This window comes from Acomys russatus, chromosome 26 (assembly GCF_903995435.1).
Source record: "Acomys russatus chromosome 26, mAcoRus1.1, whole genome shotgun sequence".
Taxonomy (NCBI): Eukaryota; Metazoa; Chordata; class Mammalia; order Rodentia; family Muridae; genus Acomys; species Acomys russatus.
In genome coordinates, this window is record NC_067162.1 from 43,726,354 (window position 1) to 43,748,863 (window position 22,510).

Consider the following 22,510-nt stretch of genomic DNA (forward strand, 5'->3'; position numbering starts at 1 on the left):
GAGAAAACAGAGAGAGGGATGTGCCTTTTTCTGTCTAATGTAGCACACTCCACATAGCTCTGCCTCTCCAGGTCAGAATGACTATGGCAGAACCAAGAGTGTCTTCTTTTAAGTACCTCTTAGCAGCTGGAACTGTGGAGCTGAAATGGAATTATATTAAAAACACTGACCAGCCCTGGAATCCTGACCTTTGGGGCTGCTACCTTAGGGCTTCAGAGCTCATAGAGATAACATCCCAAGTCTGGCTTCTTTATGATGTGTAGAGATGGTTTGAGGAGAAAAGGGTGCCTTTTTCTAAATTGTTATCCACTTTAAATTTTATTTTTAATTATCTGCCTATGTGAAAAGCAAGGAGGTATGTGCACATGAGTGTAGGTGCCTGTGGTGGCCAGCAGAGGGCATCAGATTCCCTGGAGCTGCAGTAACAGGCACTTGTAAGGCTCCTGGCATAGGTGCTGGCAGCTGAACTCAGATAGCAGCAAGCACTACTAACCACCAAGCCACCTCTCCAGCCTGTTACCCATTTTAATGAGCTGCAAATTATCTATGCATATCATTTCCATTTGAGTGGGCATGCTTTTTTGTTTTGCTAAACCAGACCTTTCATGTTGGCAAGCATTTTTGCCTTCAGAGATGAACACTTATATGATCCAGATTTTCTGCAAAGGTTAAGATGGTGCCTTCAGAGCACAAAAACACTACAGGAAGAGTTCAGCAAGCACAGAAGTACTGCCCGTCTTAGGAGGGGATTAATAATAACTGTGGAGGAAGATGGCTGAGCTGGAGAGACAGCACCCAGGAGTGAATCAAATACAGCCCTCTAGGGAGATGTGCCATTGACAGGCCAGAGCAGTTGCACTGAGCAAAGGGTGGTGGGCATGCTGCCCAGGTCACCTCCAGGTCTGCTGTTAGCCCCACTGGCTCGTGTGGACTGAGAACTGCCATGAGCAGTTTCTCAAGAGAGGACACTGGAGTGTTCATGCCTCATTGCTGCTCCATGAGGTACCAGCTCCTGCTCAGGTTCTGCCAGCCTAGTCCCCCACCTCCTCCTCAAGAGTCACAGCTGTCACTCCTCCTATTTGGAAATTCTAAAGGCTTAGCATCCCACAATGGTTACCTCAGAGAAGTTCTAAATCATAGCTCCAGATATCAGAGACACATACTTCTGAATATGTGTGTCTGTGTGTTGTGTGTGTACATGATTCATATGTGTGTGCATGCATGTGGGGGGGGGAAACCACAGGTTGATGTAGGGTGTCGTCCTAAATTGCTTCTCTATCCGAATTACTTTTTAATTCAGTGTATTTGGAATGGTACAGATGAGTACAGTGTCCTCAAAGGTCAGAGGGCATTGGCTCCTCTACAGGTGGAGTTGCAAGTGTCTGTGAGTCACCCTATGTGTTGCTGGGAACCAAATGTGGGTCCCTGAAAGAAGCAGCAAGTGCTCTCAACAACTGAGCTGTCTCTACAGCCCCTCCACCTCTTTTCTTTTCTTTCTTTCTTTCTTTCTTTCTTCTTCTTCTTCTTCTTCTTCTTCTTTTTTAAGACAGAGTCTCTCACTAAAACTGAATCTCCCCAGTCAGCAAGACCAGTGAGCTCACAAGCCCCAACTGTCTCAACTGTTCAGAGCTGAGAGTGCAAGCATACACCACCTCACATAGGTCCAAGGGGCGGTGGACTCAGGTCCTCACACTTGTGTGCCAAGCACTTCACCAACAGATCCATCTCCCTGGTCCCAGAGACAAGTATTATGCTCCAATAGACCCAGACGCCCCCTGTTTCCCACCAATGCTATGCAGAGAATGTAAAAAGAAAAATATCCCACTAAGGTCTTCCTAAGGGCTGGTGGTATGAAACAGGAAGCCCTCATCACATCTGGAGTCTTTTTGCAGTCACCAAAAATGTCCTGTTTTCCAGCCATTTCCACCTGGGAGAATACTCAATTCATGAACATGCCCCATGGCTCAGCAGGTTGTATAAAGGGGCTTTGAGCCCATCCATGAAAAGGGTGGTGTGGGTTTCTATGCTGGCTAGTTTTTGTTGTTGGTTGATTGGTTGGTTGGTTGGTTGGTTTGGGTTTGGGGTTTGGAGTTTTGGGGTTTTGGGGTTTTTGAGACAGGGTTTCTCTCTGTAGCCTTGGCTATCCTGGACTCAATTTGTAGACCAGGATAGCCTCAAACTCACAGAGATCCACCTGCCTCTGCCTCCCTGAGTGCTGAGATTAAAGGCATGCATCATCGTGCCCAGCTATGCTGACTAGTTTTATGTCAACTTGGCATATAGTCATCTGAGAAAAGGGAGCCTCAGTTGAGGAAATGCCTCTGTAAGACTCAGCTGTAGGGCATTTTTTTAATTGGTGACCAATGGGGGAAGGCCCAGCCCATTGTGGGTGGTGCCATTCCTAGGCTGGTGGTCCTGGGTTCTATGAGCAAGCCATGGAGAGCAAGCCAGTAAGCAGCACCCCTCCATGGCCTCTGCATCAGCTCCCGCCTCCAGGATCCTGCCCTGTTTATGAGTCCCAGCCTTCCTTCGATGATCAACATCGCTGTGAAAGCAAAAGTCCAATGAGCCCTTTCCTCCCCAACTTGCTTCTGGTCATGGTGTTTCATCACAGCAAAAGTAACCCTAACTAAGAGAGTTACCAAAAAGACAAACCAAGATAGGCGTGTATCTAACAGCTGTAAAATTAAAGTGACATTGACCAAAATAATGGTATTTCATAGGCTAAGATTTCATCCCAGTCTGTCCTTCCCTCAGTCCCCTGTGTGACGGATGCTCTGAAAATGGCACTGGTTCCCATGTGAAATGAATACAATGCATTTGCATGGGTTAAAGGATAGACTACCGTCCTGAACGACAGCCGGAACCATGGGTCAGAGGGGACAGGGACTTCAGGAGAGACCTCAGTGTCCTTTTAGATCAGCCTGAGCCTATGGGGTTGAGGAAGATTATTCAGGTTGAGCCTGCTTAAAAGATACTGTTTTGGATTTTTTTTTTTTAACCAGCTAATTTGTTACCATGGTGCCCCAATTAAGCCAGCTTAACGCCCTCATTGCAGCTGCTGTTTAGAGCAAGGGAGGAAAGTCAACATCAGACGCAGCCATCAGCCTTCATGCTGTCGAGCCCGGTGACACATCAGTCACGCTGGGATCACTGGCTACAATTTTGTCACCAGGAAAATGGCTCAATATCTGGTGATGGAGAAGGAGCGGCTGGAGCTGCACAGGGATTAGCACTCCCCTGCAGCTCCGTGGGATGAGCGGATCCCTCACTATAGCATCGTGACTGCATCCATGAGACCGAAGGTCACTCCGCCTGTTTTCCAGTCTGTGTCATGAAGCTAATGCGGCTGGGTTGTCAGGACAAAACAGAAATAGGGATTGCGGGGAGACAGCTCTGTTGGTAGAATGTTTGCAACAAAAGCCTAAGGCCACGATTCTGATCCCCAGAACCCATGTAAAGAAGCCAGGTGCAAATGGTGTTCTTAGAATCCCAACACAGCTGTGCTGGTTGGCTTTGACTGTCGCCATGACACAATCTAGGGTCACCTGGAAAGTGTCTCAATGAGGAACTGCCTAGATCAGGGTGGCCCGTGGGCATGTCTGTGGGGGCTTGTCTTGGTTTCATTAATGGAGGTAGGAAGACCCACCTACTGTGGGGGGCACAAGGCCCTCAGGTTGAGTCCTGGACTGTGTAATAGAGAAAGCTAGCTGAGTACCAGTGTGCGTGCATTCGCGCTCTCTGCTCTTGGCTATGGGCCTGAGGTGACCAGCCACTTCAAGCTCCTGCTGCCTTGACTGTCCCACAAGGATGGACTGTGATCTGGAACTTTGAGACAGAATAAGCCTTTCCCCCCATTAAGTTGATTATGTCAGAGTATTTTAACAAAGAAACAGGAAATGTAACTAAAACCGTTGGGGAGGTAGAGACAGGTGAATCTGTGGGGCTCTCTAACCTGCCAGCCCAACCTGATCAGTAGGCCAAGGGTCCTACTGAGAGACTCTGTCCCTGAGGGATGACACCCATATGCACACATGGGCACACACTAAAGAGGACCAGAAACCATGAGAACACAGAAAGTATCGTGGATGTTGAAGTGAACTCCTTGAGTGGAGTTATGGACTAGGTTTCTCAACTTGCTACAGACTCTTCAGGGTCTTGGCCAGACATGGAAATGCTGACTGTGGCCTGGGAGTGATCTGAGCCTTCTTCTAGGGAAATACCAAGCCACCGCGCCCTCCGCGCTGATGCGGGCACATCCAAAAAGCAGTCAGAAAAAAAAATGCCTCCTTGTGTGTTGGCATCATCAAGGGCATGCCTTGGCCACTCAGGGAGGGCTAAGCCTAAAGCCTAGCAGTGGGACACTCCCACGCTCAACAAAATAGTCAACCACCCTGGACAGAATATTTTCATTCACTATTTAGAACAAAGAAACTGATTGAGACCTGAAAGTACTGCCAGGCACACCCATGTGTACCAGCTCAGCTCACTACATCATAGCATCATCTGCCCGCCCTTTGTTGCACCGCTGCCAAGCTTGGTAGCAACGCTCACTGCAGAGACTCTTCCCTGTATCTCCATCTTCCTATCAATGCTATTCTCAAGCCCTTGAAAGCCCAGCAGGGAAAATGTCAAATCCTGCCTTTCCAGGTCCATGACATAATGTGAGCTCTGACAGGCCTGGGCAGCCTCACCACTACTGCCTGCCTCATTTTCCATGTAAACCACCTCACCTCATACACTCCCCGCCATGTAAAACCATGGTAACTCAGGACTCCCAAGGAGCAGCCTGTGCTGTGCTGGTTCCCGGCAGATGTGGGACCAGTGACTAGGATATTTATGTGATCCTGACATTGTGAAGTATTCGTGCACATGTGTGTACTTGTGTGCATATATGCATGCATGTTGCGATCCATGTAGCTCATCTAGCCTTGAATTTGCTACTACAAGAATAATCTTGAACTTCTGACCCTACTGCCTCTACTTCCTGAGTGCTGGGATTACAGGTGTGCATGGCACACCTGGCTGTGTTCCATGTATGTGAAACCAGCCAACCCAACTACCCCAGGGACTCTGTTCATCTAAGGGAGATGCATTTGGGATCTCATAAACTAAGGATCCTGCCTTATGTGTAAATCTGGTCTCTTGCATGCAGATGTTGACAGCAGATTCTTTATCACAGACAAGAACTGAGAACTCCAAATACCCATCAGCAGTGACCACATAGACATTACATGGTGTGCCCATATAGTGTTGTATGAATCAGCCATCAAAGTGCTGGCACAGGCTCCAATATGGATGAGCCTCAGAAACACAACATTAAGTAAAATAAGACACACACACACACACACACACAAAATCACATACTGGGGCTGCAGAGATTGTCCAGCAGTCAGAAGCACTGGCTACTCTTGCAGAGGACTTGGCTGAAGTTCCCAGCACCAACATGGCAGCTCACAACCCTGTGTAACTCCAGTTCCGGGGATCTAATGCCCTCTTCTGGCAAAAAAAAAAAAAAAAAAAAAAAAAAAAAAAAACCATACACATAAAATAATGTTTCAAGATTGCACACTGCATATTTCACCTATATGAAATGTCTGGAACAGTTCGTATTGATTAAAAGTGGGCTAGCAATGGCCCAGGGCCAGCAGTGGGTAACATAGAGTTGGTGCCAAGGGTCTCTTCTTGGGAGAATCAGAGTGCAGCTTTGGTTACATGGCAGTAAATTTACTAGAAAAATCAATTTGTTGAAAAAAAAATAAGTGAATGCTGAGAGAAAAGACAATAATACAGAATTGGAAAAACTGTCTTTAATTCCTGTGTAACTTTTGAATATAACATTTCCTTTCTGGTTGTTATAGGCCTCACAGTTATTGTAAAGAAAATTAGAATTGGAGGAAGGTATTATTTTAATGTTCATTACCTAGGGAGATAATTACCACTTGGGTTTTAATATATTCCCTCCTGATCTTTCTCCAGCCACATATACATTTTTAAATTAGGATCATGCTATGTTTTCCGTTGTGTGTATCATCAACGAGGTCTGACTCTTACCCATGATCCTGAGTAATGGAACCTACCAGAAAAGGGGCCTGGTGTTTGGGGAGTAAGCAAAACCCTGTTTGGACAAAATTATGAGTAAAACAAAATGTATGAGATTTTTTTGTTTAAAGAGCTGGAGGTGTATGTCAGTAGTGAGGCATCTACGCAGAACAAAGCATGCCTGGGGTCTGTCCTTGTTACCAAAAAGGGAAAGACAGACTTGCTGGGCATGGTGGCACACTCCTATGGTCCCAGCTCCTGGGAGATAGAGGCAGCAGGATCCACAGGGCCAAGGTTAGGCTCTGCTATATAGGGAGTTCAAAGGCAGCTTGTCCAAGTGGGACTCTCCTCAAAAAGGGGAGGAAAAAGAGGGATGGGGGAAGGAAAAGAAGAAGGGAGGGAGGGAGCCTGTGCCCACTTCCCAGTATATCACCAACCTTCTTGCCTCCACACCAGATAGTAAGGTCTCTTTAGGAGTTAGTTTCCCCCAAATCATGGCTCAGGGATTTTTGTTCGATTGCAAAGCTGAACTGAGATCCTGTTTAAAAAAAAAAAATCACCTAACAAATTGTCTGACATGGAAAGCAAAGGATACCTGCAGGCATGGTGGCGCACACCCATCGTCCTAGTGAAACAGATCTTAAGTTTCCATTTCGCTGGGCTTTCTAAGCCAACACTGGCCCTGTGTAGAACTCACATCTTGTTGTTGTTTCTGGGGAATGTGTATACAGCTTGAGAGCCATCCATAGTGCTAAGCAACTCCCTCTGACAGTTCATGACCCACTAGGCCTGGCCTTGGTGCCAGCCCCCACCCTGCATGCTGTCCAGCCACAGGGAGAGCCCTATGACACAGTCTGCATTCCTAATATGTTGTCAGTTCAGTTAGCCAGTAGAAACAGGAAGCTAAAACTATGTCAACTATGTTTAGAATGACTTAGTTAAGTGCCATTATTGGGGGTTTTGGGGGGGAAACTATTTGGAGGCTGGAGAGGTGACCTGGCAGTTAAGTGTGCTTGTTGCTCTTGAAGAGAACCAGATTTCAGTTCCCTGCACCCACATTAGGTGGCTCACGAGCACCTGTAGCTCCAGCTTGAGGAGGTCTGATGTTCTCTCCTGGCTTCTGTGGGCACTGCCTTCACATATGTGTATAATCATGTACAGACACACACATACGCATAAGTAAAAACAAATAAACAATGATGACGGTGGTGGTGTTTCCCTTACATGAGGGACAGAAACATCCAGCCTTATAAAGGCAGAAAGAGGGGCGGGGATCCCTGGATCTGGTAAGGGTCATGGGTCAGCTGTTCAATTGCTGACAGAGGCTCAATGGGGGAAGTAAGGAAGTTCTAGTGGCAGAGGGGCTACTTGCATGACCATGTGGACGTTTTCAATGCCACTGAGCTGTACACAAAAGTGGCGAGTTTAACTAGACTGTAACACAGTCAGTAAGTAGCTCATAATAATAAGATGTAAGTGATAATAATAATGAGCCTCTGGAGACAAGGCTCGGTAGCCAAAAGCAACGGCTGCTCTTCCAGAGGACCAAAGTCCAGTTCCCAGCACACACTTGGAGACTTACATCAACCTGTAACTCCAGCCCAGGGTCCCAAAGCCAAGGGCCTCTGGAATAAGGGTCAGTGAGCGAGCATCCCTGGGTCCTCTGCCACCACAGTGAGGACTGCAATGGCTCTTATCTCAGAGGTCCTTCCAGCTCCTCGCTGGGTCAGTCCAGAAGGCCCTCCACACCCCCACCCTGCCCAAGCCCCACCCCGCCAGAGCCCCGCCCCACACTCAGAGAATGTAGCCACCAGCTTCCTCTATGAGAGCTGCACAGTACGGGTCAATCATAGTCTCTCCTGAGTGGTCGGCTCGTTGTTGGCCTGCCAGACACATATCCTGGGTGACTGGCATACAGCTGGTCTGCCATACGTGTATTCTAGTGGGTTGCTCAAATGGTGTTTTTTTGATTGTTTGTTTGTTTGTTTTTGTTTTCTGTTAAAATGGAAAGTCCATGAAGAACAGGCACTCTCCTAACCAAGCCTGAGTTCTTACATTTGTCACAAAGCTGCCCCACGGGCACTAAAGGCTGCTGGTGAGAAGGAGAAAAAAAGGACAGGGGCTAAATGTCTAGAAAATACCCAGAAGCCACAGATTATTCTTGGAGCCAAACAGGCTTGAGGAGGGCATTGTCCTTGGATACCTCTGAACTTCGGATGTAGCTTCTCGTCATCCCAGATGTGCAAACTAGGGAAGTGAATGGCCAGATGGCGCAACAGGTAAAGGCACCTTGCTGTGCAAGCCTGATCACCTGATCACAATAGAGAAACCTCTGACCTCCACATGTGTGCCATAGCACAAGTGCAGGTACACACACACACACACACACACACACACACACACACACACACACATACACACAGCAATAAATAAAATACATTGAAGTTAAAATAACATGAACTAGGGACATAGGATGGATCTTGCTGAAAGGGTTTTGGCCCACCCAGCCTATTCTTTCCACCCAAAGAAACAAGCTCTTTCTACTGACTTAGAAAAAGACATCACCAGCTGGCTGGGCAATAACACATGGGAAATTGAAGACAGCCCTGTAATTAAGTTCATGAGAGGCCGATTCTTCTGGCCATATTTCAAACACCCGTAACGTCTTTTCATCCATTCTACCCAAACGACTTTACTTCATAATATATTCAGAGCGGGGACGGGGGTAGGGGGAAGGGGGAATATATGTAATGGATTCTTCTGAAATAATCAATTAGTTCAATAAAAAAAAAAGGAGAAAAATAATTTTTCAACAAAGAAATTTAGCCCAATGGCTAAAGCTGACAGTGAAAAAGTAGCTGTGAAGTAATTATGCATTTCTTTGGAGTTGTTGCTCTAACAAAAGTTGGTGATGTGTCCGTGTTAGGATGAGCCCCGCCTAGTGATCAAGCACATGTGCTCCTACTCGGTGCAGATTTGTTTGCACGTCAGTTCTGCGTCTGTCTTTGGGTGCTGATACATTTCACTCCCCAGCAGTTCGGGAAAGGCTCTCTTCCCATTGCGCGGAGCCCGCTCTCCATCTCCCTTCAAGCTGGTTTCTTCCCCCATTAAAGGAAGACAAAACAAGACAAAGCAAGATTCTCCTTGCACAACCCCATTGCTTCTCCTTATTTATTTTGTTGTGAGGCTTCATCTTGATTTTGATTTCCTTTTCTTAGGGACAGGGACTGTTGAAGCAGGTCTCAGTCTGTGGCCCAGGCTGGTCTCAGACTCACCATGTGTGCACCAATTACACACAAGCTAGAGTCATCTGAGAGGAGGGAATCTCAATTGAGAAAATGGCCCCAGAAGATTGGCCTGGGGTGCATTCTTTTTATTGATATGGGAAGGACCACCCCATTGTGGGTGGTGCCACCCCTGGGCATGGGTCCTGGGTTTTATAAGAAAGCAGGCTGAGCAAGCCATGGGGAGCAAGCCAGTAAGCAGCACCCCTCCATGGCCTCTGCATCAACTCCTGCCTCCAGGATCATGCACTGTTTGAGTTCCATAACCCACTTATTTAAAAGGCATGTATCTATGTATATGATTGGTTTGTCTGCATATATCAGTCCATCGTGTATGTGCAGTGCCCAAGGATGCCAAAAGAGGGTGACAGATCCCCCTTGAAAATGGAGTTATAGAGTCTCAAGCTATCATTTGGTTGCTGGGAATAGAACCTGGGTCTTCTGGAAGTGCAGCTAGGCCTTCATCCACTGAGCCATCTCTCCAGCCCCACAATCCCCTTTTAAGACAACTGGTGGTAGTCAGGGGAGATGATTGAGATGTTAAAGGTACTTACTGCCAAGTCTGATAATCTGAGTTCAATGTCTGGGACCTACAGGAGAGAAGTGGTTCCCCTGCCCCAAGTTGTCCTCTGACCTGCACAAGTGCACACCCATGTACAGATGCACACGTGTGCACATACATTCACAGAGTGTAATAAAAGATGCTTTAAAATAATTGCATTACTCTGGTGCCTCATATTTGACCATGTCCCCTGGATGGGGAGACCTGGTGGCACTCAGAGGAAGGATAGCAGGCTACCAAGAAGAGACTTGATACCCTATGAGCATATAAAGGGGGAGGAAGTCCCTCTCAGTCACAGTCATAGGGGAAGGGAGTAAGGGGAAAATGGCAGGATGCAAAGGATGGGATAACCATTGAGATGTAATAAGAATAAATTAATAAAATTAAATTAAAAAATAAAATAAAATAATTGCATTAAACCACTATCATTTGGAGACCATCAGTAAAGAAGTGTGATTTAAGAAGTACATCTGACCCTTATGGGAATACAGAAGATGCACGTGCTTACAGCTTGGGGCCTAAGAATTAGCTCTGACTTTTCTCAGTGACCATTGGTGGCAAGTGTCTATAATCCTGGTACTCGGAAGGGTGACTCAGGAGGATTGTCACTTGGAGGCCAGATTGAGCAACAGAGCAAGACACTATCTCCAAAACCCGAGGGCTGGGGAGACCTGACTCAGTTGTAAAGCATTTGCCTCGTATGTGCAGCTACTCACACATGCCTGTGATTCCTCAGCACTCAGGAGGCTGAGGCAGGAGGACCACAGTTTTAAGGACAGCCCAGTCAAAAGTGCCATCTTTCACTGAGTTGATAATAAAGACTGTTAATAAATACTGTTAATTATTTTAACAGTTCATAATACTGTTAATAAATAATGAATATAAAATGCAGGTATGGATCACAGAAAGTGACCTCGTAGACCAATGTCCGGCTCCCCCAGTGCTCACAAACGCCTCCTTTACCTACAGGCAACCCACCCGCGACAGGCACTGGGACTCTGCTGATAACCCTGGAGGACGTAAATGACAACGCGCCCTTCATTTACCCAACGGTGGCTGAAGTCTGTGATGATGCCAAAAACCTCAGTGTGGTCATTCTGGGAGCTTCCGACAAGGACCTTCATCCCAATACAGACCCCTTCAAGTTCGAGATCCATAAGCAGACGGTCCCTGATAAAGTCTGGAAGATCTCCAAAATCAACAGTAAGTCAGCGACCACAAAGGATGACTAGTGTTCATTCGGCTTTCCACTTCTCCTTCCTCAAAAATGCTCCCTGTCCCACACAGCTTCCCACAGGGGGTTTCAGTATTGTGTGTATGTGTGTGTGTGTATGTGTGTCTTTGTGTATTTGTGTGTTGTGTTTGTGTGTATTTGTGTTTTCTTTGTCAGTGTGTGTTTGTGTATTTGTGTATTGTGTTTGTGTGTCTTTCTATGTGTGTGTGTTTGTGTGTCTTTCTATGTTTGTGTGTGTCTTTGTGTCTTTGTGTGTGTCTTTGTGTGTTTGTGTGTCTATGTTTGTGTGTGTGTGTGTGTGTGTGTGTGTGTGTGTGTGTGTGTGTGTGTGTGTAAGTAAAGTGCTGAGTTTTCTGACCAGGATGAGAAAACCATCTATAGAAATACTGCAAGCATGGCTGTTCTGCCTTCTGTTTCCTTCCTTTCTCTCTTCTTCACCTTAGGTGGCATGCTGTCACTCTAGTGACTCCTGTGACCCCCACATTCCCTGGGTAACTCAGTGCTCTTGTGTTTCTACTAGAGTGTCCAGTTAGAAGCTGGTTCTTTGTCCTTCCTCTTCCCTTTCTGATTTACTTAAACAGCACAGGAATACACAGATGATTGATAGATAGATAGATAGATAGATAGATAGATAGACAGACAGACAGACAGCTGGCTGGAGGAATGGCTGGGTTGCTCAGAGTACTTCCTGCTGTTGCAGAGGACCTGAGTTCAGATCCCAGCACCCACATCAGGTATCTCACAACTGCCTGTAGCTCCTGATTTAAGGAATCTGACAGGATCTCTGGCCTCTGAAAGCACCTGCACACATGTTCACATACACCCACATACACATAAATAAAAAACAAAATAAATCTTGAGAGAGCTTGAGAACATGCTCTTGTCATGTAGCCCAGGTTAGCCAGAACTTGAAACAATCCTCCTGCCTCCGTTTCTCAGGGTGTGGGATTACAGAGATGTGTCACAATTGTCAACTCCTATACACTCTTTCTTTGCAACTGACTTGTGCTGAGGAGAGGCCAGAAGTCCAGCCTCAGCCTTGGCAAGTGGGGGCTTCCTGCTTCCCAGGCCTCTCCTGGCTCCGTTGTCTCATCTCTGGTGGGGGCTATGCTCCCACTGACTCCAAGCAGCACTCTGCAAAAAGATCTCTGGACCTTCTCCTTCCATTAGAGACCAGTGAAAACAGCAGCATGGCGTCTTAAGAGACTCATAAAGCCCCGCCCCTCCATTGCATGCTACAGACCTCCTCCTGCTTGACTCAGCCTTGCTGGTGGCCTTGTTTTTCATCATTGGCTTTGACACTATTGTCATGTGCCCATCTCTCAAGATGACAGTCACAAGCAAGCTAAGCCCTCTTTCTCCCTGCCTTTCCACATGGGTAGGTAGAGTTGAAAACATGACCCAACACTGATCACCAGCCTTACTGATTAGGAAGTTCACTTTATTCCTGGTGTCCCACCCACTTTCCTCCCCAGCATGAACTGAGTTTGCTTGTCTTCAGAGCTGAACTTACCCTGCTGTAAATGCCAACCAAAGGTCACTTTTGCACTAGTAATAGAATGGGGCAGGGGCGGAGGATGTATTTGCACTCGAGCTTAGAAATTTCTATTTGAGAAAGTACAGAGTCCATTGTTTCTACACCAAACCACAGAACTTGTCATGATGAAGACACTGTCCCCAAATCATTCACCCCGTGTAGCCTGTCGCCACTATGTGTGAAATGTGGCTACTGCCACGGAGTAACTGAGTGTGTTTTGCTTGATGTTAACAGATTTCACTCAGACACACCCATGACTACAAGTCATTTGCACAGAGTTCTGTGCACACCTAGGCCCCAGAACCTCACTCTACCTCCAGCAGAGGCCTTCTCCTCTCTCACCAAGACTTCCTGTCTTTCAGACACCCACGCCCTCGTGAGCCTTCTTCAGAATCTGAACAAGGCGAACTACAACCTGCCCATCATGGTGACAGATTCAGGGAAGCCACCCATGACGAACATCACAGACCTCAGGGTGCACGTGTGCTCTTGCAAGAACTCCAAAGTGGACTGCAACGCGGCGGGGACCCTGCACCTCAGCCTCAGCTTGCTGCTGCTCTTCTCGCTCCTCAGCTTATCGGGTAAGTCCGCCTGACCCCAGCACACGTGCGTGTGTGCCAAGAGCTTCACCACACACCGCCTGTCTCTTCCATATGTCTTCCAAGGAAGACTGTCCCCCCACACCTTTAGCTGACGTCCTTGTGGTTGAAATTCTCACATGTAAGTGTGTTCCAGCCAATGTTTAACAACATCTGGACAGTCTCCTGGCAGCAGATGTTGAAAGAGGCTCTGCTCTTTTGCAAACCAGTCAACAAGCAAAATGTCCCATAGATGCCAGCGCATCAGAATTGCCCAACTGGACTTCTGCGGGCCATTCCTGTTCCTGTTCTGCACTGGCTCATCATGTGTTTGAACACTTGGTCCCCCAGCTGGTGGCACTGTTTGGGGAGGTGGGACCTTACTGAAAGAAATGGGTTGCTGGGGAGGGGGAATGACCTTGGGGGTTATACCCTGTCTCTGCTTGCAGCAGGAGCTCTCTGCTTCCTGGCTGCCTCGTGGTGCTGTTGCCTTGGGATGAGCCCTTGCTCCTGTCCTCCCTGATGGGCAGTACCCCTGAGCTGTGAACCAAAATAAGTCCTCCTTCCCCCTAAGCCGTTCCTGGAAGGTATTTAGTCCCAGGTAGCTCTCACAGCACACCTAAAAACTTCCAGCAGATGAAGATGGAAAAGCCAGACTATAGGAAAATACATATTTTGACCAAGCATGACAGTGTGTAATCCTTTACTTGACCCAAACCTACAGGAAGAAGGTTGGAATGGTTTGAATGGAATGAGGTGTTCAAGTGGGGGAGGACCAGGAATGAGAAATAAAGAAGACAAAAGGCGGGACCAGGAGATTGCTTATGCCAAGCATAAGCAAATTTATTGAGTACAGAATCTTTTTTTAAAGATTTATTTATTATTTATACAGTATTCTGCCCACATGTGTGCCTGCCCACCACAAGAAGGCACCAGATCTCATTACAGATGGTTATAAGCCACCATGTGCTTGCTGGGAATTGAACTTGGGACCTTTGGAAGAACAGCCTGTGCTCTTAAACCTTTGAGCCATCTCTCCAGCTCTAAGTACAGAATCTTATATGCTATCTGTAGGGGGAGAAATTCAAGGTCCACAGAGAGCTAAATCAAACAATGTTGGCAAAGAGAAGAAAGGACACCTCAGATTCATGGTGGCCTTAGGACAGATAATCACACCCCTTCAGAGAAGAAAGCCAAGTTCCCAAGAATGGAAACCTTGACTCCTTTGAGGCCCTGCCCCAACCCTGGCCCCAGTCTGACCCTGAGCAAGGACAGAGAACTGGTATTTCCTTTATTCTTTTATCAGGGCCTCTGAGAAAGCCTTGGACCATTCTGACTCCCAGTATTTCATGAATTAAATGATGGTGTCTGACCTTTAATGCCAGCACTCAGAAGGAAGAGGCAGGCAGATCTCTGTGAATTCAAGGCCAGCCCAGTCTACAGAGTAAGTTCCAGGCCAGCCAGAGCTACCCAATAAGACTGTTTCAAAAAAAAAAAAAATGAAAGAAGGAAGAAAATAGTATTTATAACTCATGCTTCCTTTGAGATACTAGTAATAACTATGATACAGTGACATGTCACTTGGAGTAAAAAGAATTGCTAGGCTGATGTCTTAGCTAGGGTTTTATTGCTGTGAAGAGACACGGTGACCACAGCAACTCCTATAAAGGAAAACATTTCATCGAGGCTGGCTTACAGCCTCAGAGGTTTAGTTCATTATCATAGCAGAAAACGTGGCAACACGCAGGCAAACATGGCACTGGAAAAAGAGCTCACCGTTCTGCATCTTGATCTGCAGGCAGCAGGGGACTGGGTGCTGCACTAGGCCTAAGTTGAGCATACGTGAGACCTCAAAGCCCACATCCACAGTGACACACCTCCTCCAACAAAGCCACACCTCCTCCAACAAGGCCACACACACAACCTCCTAATGGGGCCACTCCCTCTGGGCCAAGCATTCAAATGCATGAGTCTATGGAGACCCTTCATATTCAAACCGTCACAGCTGAGTGACATAAAAGGGAGAAGGACTCTCCTGTGTGTGGAATATTAGTCCAGTTTTAACCTTGGCAGTTATCCACATCAGCTCCTGCCACCCAAAAGGCTCTATAGGGCCCTGGCATTTAAATTTTAAGAAAAATAATTGATGCAAGCATAGAATGAAAAATTGATAGGGGGAACATAATGTATTGCATCTTGGTGGCAGAGTCAATAGGAGGCACACATTTCTTTTTTTTTTTTAATTTTATTAATTTATTCATATTACATCTCGATTGTTAGCCCTTCCCCTGTTTCCTCCCATTCTTCCCTTCCTCCCACTTCCCCCCTTCTCCCCTCCCCTATGTCTGTGATTGAGGGAGACCTCCTCCCCCTATATATGCTCTTAGAATATCGAGTCTCTTCTTGGTAACTTGCTATCCTTCCTCTGCGTGCCGCCAGGAGGCACACATTTCAACACACCACTTTAGCGGTGTCTGAAGCTCGGTGTGGGACCAGAGTTCTGAGGGTAGAGCTAAGAAGGAAAATCCTGACGGTGTGTCACACTGCCGGTCTGTGTTCTGCATTTCACAAACAGACGTGTCATCACCCCTCCCCCCACCTTAATGGCTGTGCCATCACCCCACACACACCATCTACAACCCTCAAGGCTCCCTCCAAGTCCAGCTCTATTCCTGCCCCTCATCCTTAGCTTACTCCTTCTGTCTTCACTTGCTACCACGATGAACTCATTGTCTTCCTAACCTCATGCATATATAAGAGTTTGAAGGAGAGATGGATGCTCTCCTAAATCTTCTCTGTCAATCAACAGAGAATAAAGGGCCGGGGATGGTGCTGGAGACAGAGATGGAGAAGTTAGAAAAGATTGTAAGAATTCCTCAGCCTTCATATGAGAAGGCAAAGAGAGCAAGGACAGTAGGGAATCAGATCACCTACCACGGGTGGATAGTGAGGCGACACAGCTGATAGTCCCTTGCTTTGCTGATACAATCTTGGCCCTGATTCTGGGGTTCTGGATGATCTCCTTCATCCACAGATACACCCTGGGGCCTGTGTCCAGGCGGCTGACATGCCAACGGTTACTGTTAGACTGCAGGTCATTCTTGGGTAGTGTCAGCTGCCAAGATGGGAGTGGATCTCACACCACCTGCATGCAGAACATCAGCAGAACTTTTAACATGTCTCTACCCATACCCTGACCCTTCTCCATTTGAAACCCTAACACGGGAGGTGTGGCTCAGAAGAGTATTCACACCAAAGGCTCATGGAGTAGCAGATATTAAACGCACAGCGGAAGTTAGAGCCACCATAGCAAGTGGACTGCCTTACCATAGAGGCTCCTGGGTTTCCTGACAACCCTTGTTCCATCCACACTATGGCCATGTGCTGTCGCCTGGGCTGATTCTTCAGTAAGAAGTGGGAAGAGGGAAGTGAATTTCAGAACACATGTGTGAAGGTGTTTGTGCCAGTGATGCTATGGCAGTGCGAGTCCGGACAGGCGTGGTAAAGCACCATAACACAACCACAAAAAAAAGGTTTTTATGGCAACAACCCTCCTAAAAGGCATGTGAGAGGTCAGCATGACTAAAGCGTGGACAAAACAGGAAGCTCAAGTAAACATCACAAAGAATAGAAGCCATATAGCAAGAGTTCGAGACACTCAACTTGGCAAGATTTAGGGGTAGAGGCATTTCCTAAAAAGCAGGGAAGTTAGATTCTCAGTCGTGAGACTTGAAAAAATTTGGGGAAAAGGGAAGTAAGTTGATGGGATCAATTTTTTATGTCTTGTGTCTCAACTAGTAAAGGTGCTTGTCACCAAGTCTGACAAGCTGAGTTGAATCCTCAAGACCCACATAGTGGAAGGAGAAAATCAATTCCAGCAAGCCGTCCTCTAACCTCCACATATGCATATGTGTGTTCACGTGCACACACAAGCACACACACACACACACACACACACATATAAATAAAAATACTTTTAAAATCTTAAGCATGAACTCAAACTACAGTATAGAAACCAAATCTGGCCCACTACCTGTGTGTGCTAATAAAGTTTTATTAGTGCACAACCTCATCCACTTATTCACATGCTGTCTGTAGTTGCTTGCTATTACTATGGCGAAGGTGAATATTTTTCACAGTGACTGCATGGCCTACAAAGCTGAAAACATTTACAACCTGGCTTTTTCCAAAACGAGCTTGCCAGTACCTGCTTTAGAGCATCGTCCATAAAGTTCAGCAGTTGCAGGAGAGGCTGATACCAGATAGCACAGGAAGCAAACTGGAGTCCTCCCTTCACACAATATCCAGGGCCACATGACGTGGCCCCAGCACTCTGGTGTTCTCTACTCTTCGACGGCCTGATGATTTTATTCAAATCTATAGATGAGGAAACTGACGCTTAGTGGGGAAGCTAGCATTGGCTGCCCCCTTTATCTAAGTAGATGCCACGTGTTGGCACTTATAATAGTGTAGGTGGCTTTCTCCGGTGACTGAGGGTTGGCTGGAAAGCCCTGCGCACCATTCTCTTGTCATCTTTTCAAAAGGAGAAATAAGCATGAGTTACACGCTCATGGCATTGGCGCTGCATGAATCGTCTGTGAGTGCCCTCCCTACGAAGTAAACTGCTGGGTTGTTGTTGTTGTCGTCGTTGTTGCTGTTGTTTGATGTGGGCAAATCTCTGCAAAGAGATCTAAAAGGAGAGACTTGCTCAGAACCCTTTTTGACTGTGATCTTAGGCTTAATTCACCTGAAATGGCAAGACCATGGTCTGAGGATTAGGTGAAGAATTGTACAAGTTCCCCGTGTCCTGAGGAGGTTAGGGGGCCACTTGAGAACGGCCTCCATCACTGCAGAGAAGCTGGGGGGGAGTGAGGATGGCTCAGTCAGTGAAGTGCTTGCTTTGAAAGCATGAGGTTGAATTCAACTTCCAGAATTAACATTAAATTTTTTTTTTTTTTGAAATCCGGGAGCAGCAGCTATCACACACCTGTGGTGCTGGGCAGAGGAGACAGGAGGGTCCCTGGTCCTCGAGGGCCAGTCAGTTTAGACAACATGGCAAGCCCTAGGCTGGTGAGAGACCCTGTCTCAAAGAGAAAGGTTGGCAACAACTGAGGATGACACCTGGGGCTGTTTGCTGGCCTCCACCCACACACACTCCTGTATAGATGATTAACCTGAAGAAGGCTGGAGAGTTGGAGCTGTGGCTAAGAGTGTTCACTGTTCTATCAGGAAAGTAGAGCTAGGTCCCAGCTCCCATGACAGGCAACTCACAACTGCCTGTAACTCCAGCTCTAAGGGATTCAATGGTCCTTCTGGCCTCAGTGAGTACACACAGACTCACACATTCACCCACATTCATGTACACACACCCACGTGTGCACACACACACACACATACACACACACACTAATCAAATATTTGTCTTAAAAAAAGAACAATTTCTTTTTTAGAAAGTTTAAAGATGAGCCAAAGACAGTCATTTGTTCTGTTTTCTCCATGTAATCTCTATTAAGGTGTGATTTGCATTTTTTTTTAAAGATCCAGTTTAAGTAAGTGTTGGCAGCTGTGCCCAGCTGTGCAGCCACACCACAGTCAAGGGAGCCCTCTTTGTTATTCATCCCTCCTCTGAATCCAAGTCTCGCCCTAGCTGCCTTCGATAATGATAGCTTTGCCTTTTTCTAGAATTTCCTAGAGTGCATTTACACCCTGCTCCCTTCTGTTGTGAGATGTGTTGTGGGCACAAGGAAAACCCTGAATTACGGAGACCACACGGAAAGGCTGTCCTCTGCTGGCAGATGACTCCAGGCAGGCTTTGCCTAGACACTGTGGTCCTTTAAAGCCCTTCCACTTTAGGGACAGCGATAGCAGACCCTCAAGGGATTTCTTTGTGCTACGCACATGCCAGCAAAATGCTTTGCATAAATTACACAGAACACTCACAGAATCATCTCAGCAGACCTAGAGGTGGGATGGTTTCCATAGCCATCTAAATTGATGTAAAACCGGGACTGGAGACTCTAATTTTAAAACAAAGGCTGCAGGCTCATTTAGTGGATTTTATTCACCACCACTACCACCACCCCCCCCCTTTTTTTTTTTTTTTTTTTTGCCAAGTTGTCCCCTAAGGAACATCTGGTAATGTCTAGAAGCACTTTTCATTATCTTGACGAAGAACATGCTGCCAGTGGCATCTAGTAGAGAGAGGCCAGGGACAGGCTAAATGTCCTCCCAACCATAAGATGGATGACACCTACTGCAAAGAGCTGCCCCGCCTCAAATGTCACTCGTGCCAAGGCTGAGGAGCCCGACCATGGCCCTTAGCCGGCATGAGATACGGGAAGCACAGCGGCACCTTTATCCTGGTGAGACCCTACCTCTTAGAATGAGGTGAAGAGGGACTGAGGAGGACACCTGACTGTAACCTCTGACCTCCACACACATGTACCAACATACACACACATACACACAATATGTACACACACACACATATACAAATAGATGTACACATATATTTACATAGACATGCACACATACACATGCATGAATATGAATAGATATAGACATACCTGTGCACATACAAACACACAAGCATGCACACACTAAAAAGGCTATTTATATATACTATCTGAGCTAGACATGCTGGCTCACACCACACCTGTTACCCCAGCACTTTGAAGGCTAAGGGAATGAAGGCCTCCTTGGGCCCCTCTGTAAGTTCCAGGCCAGCCTGAGTTATGTGACACCCTGCCTCAGGACAACAACAAACGTAAAGAACAACCTTACTACACCTCTTTAGAATAGTTTATAATGTATAACCATCGGGCAGCAGACCTGAGCACTGTAAGGAGAGAAAAACCACCTAGGGGGTGATAATGCTGGGCAGAGAGGGTCCTGTCTTCAATGGGCCCTTCTGGTTGGAGGTGGGTCCAGAGCATCTCTGGAAGAGCTGACCAAGCCTGTATGAGAGAGTTACGTCTCTCCTCTATGGCACCAGACTCTCTGTAATGGAAGACCAAGAGGGAGAGGAAGTTGGCAACTACCACTGAGGATGGCATGGTTTCCTGGGCCCGAGGAAACCCCCGAACTGGGTGGAATCAGCACAACTCTTGCTGGAGTCCCATGGACACAGGAGTGCTTGCAGGCAGCGAACTAGCAGAAGGAATTGGATCTGGGCACCCCGGGGTCAAAGCTCCTCCCTGTTCACGAAGCTGAGTAGAGAGAGCCCTCGCAGGTGGCATGACATAGGGAGGAGCATGGGCAGAAACTGGGATGCCAGCCTGTTAAACACATCGTTGATGGCTACCACTTGTGTGGCATGTCCTCGCAGGATGCCTCACTCCCTTTGGGCTATAGAGCTACACACATGTGGATGGCTGAGTAGGGACCTCCAAAGATGTCCCCATCCTGATCCCTGGAGCGACGGAACGAGTCAACTCACTTGATAATGACACTTTGCTGACATGATTAGACTGTGCATCTCGAGATGGGGAGATGCCCTGGATTAAGTAGGGCTAGCCTGATGTAACCCAGCCTTTGCAAGCGGGCTGAGGAGCAGCTATATGAGGATGGCAACAGGGAGGCAGAGGCCGAGAAACAAGATGCTACGTTGCTTGCTTTGAACTTCAAAGCATCAGAGAACACATCTGCCTCTGGATTGGAAGCTGGCAAGGCAGTGACTCTTTTTCTAAAGCCCTGGGAAGGAATACAGCCCTGCCCATGCATTGGCATTGCATCCATGAGACTCATTTCATATTAGTGACTTCCAGAACCATCAGGGAATGCATGTGTGTGGTTTGAGGTTCATGGGATTGTGGCTGCTTGTTTTGTTCAGGAATGGAAAATTAAATTTGGTGTTTCAAGAGCTACCAACAGGTCTTTTGCTCTGTGGCAGAATAGATAGATAGATAGATAGATAGATAGATAGATAGATAGATAGGAGAAAGAGAGAGGCACATCTACATGGAATAATCATTGGTTGATTGGTTCCTGGGTTCTGTTCAGTGTATTCCCAGCCCAGCCCACCCATGCCAATGGTCAGAACACAGGGCTCATTTGTAGCAGTGTCAACAGCTGGTGTTGGTCTCGGGGAAGAATTTTGATGCGTGAAGTCATCAGCACTTTCAGCAGCCAGATTTTATATTTATTGAGGAGTGTGCTGGGCCTCACATGCCAAAAAGTGCTGTACCATGGGTCCATACTCACAGCCCCAAGCTCAACTTCTTTCAGTGTACCCAGGAAGACAACCCTGTCTTCAAATGCCACACTAAAGAAAAGGACAACATCCAGGAGAGCGTAGTGCCTGTTGGAGACTGTCATTCACTGATCTGGCTTAGTTGAGTGTTTTGAAGTAAGCTGTGATATTCCCGACCTAATTCTGTACCTTCTCCACTCAGGTCTGTGAGAATGCCACATCTGAAGCTTGACTCCCAAGTTGCCATAGCAACAAGAAAAAGAAAAAAACAGGAAAAAAAAAAAGTCTATCCAAATCTGAAGATTGCCGTTTACAGCTCTCAAACTTCACAACCAGGCCTCAATTGTTCCACATCCTCCTTTTCTTTGCAATTTCATTTAATCTGTACCTCACTATTTGACAGCATCTTCCTTCCTCCTTTGATTAATGGAACCCTCTGGATTTGCCCTGAATGTTTAAAGACCATGCGTGTCTCTGGACCTTCGGGAGCAGGAACGATGACTAGCTTTTCTGATGCGTCGACACATTGCTAGCCAGCACTCCACCCATGCAGCCACGCAGTGGGTTCGTGTCTGTACGTGGATGGGTATCTGTCTGTGTGTATACCCAGTATTTATGTAGAAGACGGCAGGAGCCGCCTGCTTTTGTTAAACAGAGGAGGTGGAAGCTCGGATGGCTGAGCCCTCCATCCAAGGGCAGTTAGTCCACTGAGCTGTCACTCACTTGTGTAGCAAAGCTGCATCTCCAGGGGCCTGCTCAGTCCAACCGCTGAATGCTGACCGACCAGCCAGGCAGGTCCAGGGGGTTGGGGGTGGGGAAAGGGCAAGGGCTGCCACCACTTCCCAGTACCATGAAATGCCATGGCTTGACGTCCTGACTCTCATGTGGAGAGCAAGGAATCTTGCCATCAGGCTAAGGGCTGAACTGTTCTCCGATGGGCAAGAGTCTGCAGTCATACCACCCCAGACCCACAGCCCGACAGCCCTTCTGGTGACGCAGAATATGGCAGAGACCCTCCCCGCCACCGCCCCTTGGTATATGTACAAGTACAAATGTCATCATGGTGTACCTATGAAGAGACC

At 47.1% G+C, this 22,510-nt stretch overlaps 1 protein-coding gene across 2 annotated transcripts in view; it reads left to right on the plus strand.

Annotated features, from left to right (window-relative positions):
- Cdh13 (cadherin 13) overlaps positions 1-22,302 on the plus strand; it is a 1,096,387-nt gene extending 1,074,085 nt beyond the window's left edge. For both annotated transcript variants that reach the window (XM_051169275.1, XM_051169274.1), the window contains 3 exons: positions 10,858-11,091; positions 13,022-13,240; positions 21,631-22,302. In XM_051169275.1, coding sequence (XP_051025232.1) covers positions 10,858-11,091; positions 13,022-13,240; positions 21,631-21,638 — 461 coding nt within the window. In that variant the 3' untranslated portion in view covers positions 21,639-22,302. The remainder of the gene's footprint in view (positions 1-10,857; positions 11,092-13,021; positions 13,241-21,630) is intronic.
- Positions 22,303-22,510: the final 208 nt, after the last annotated feature.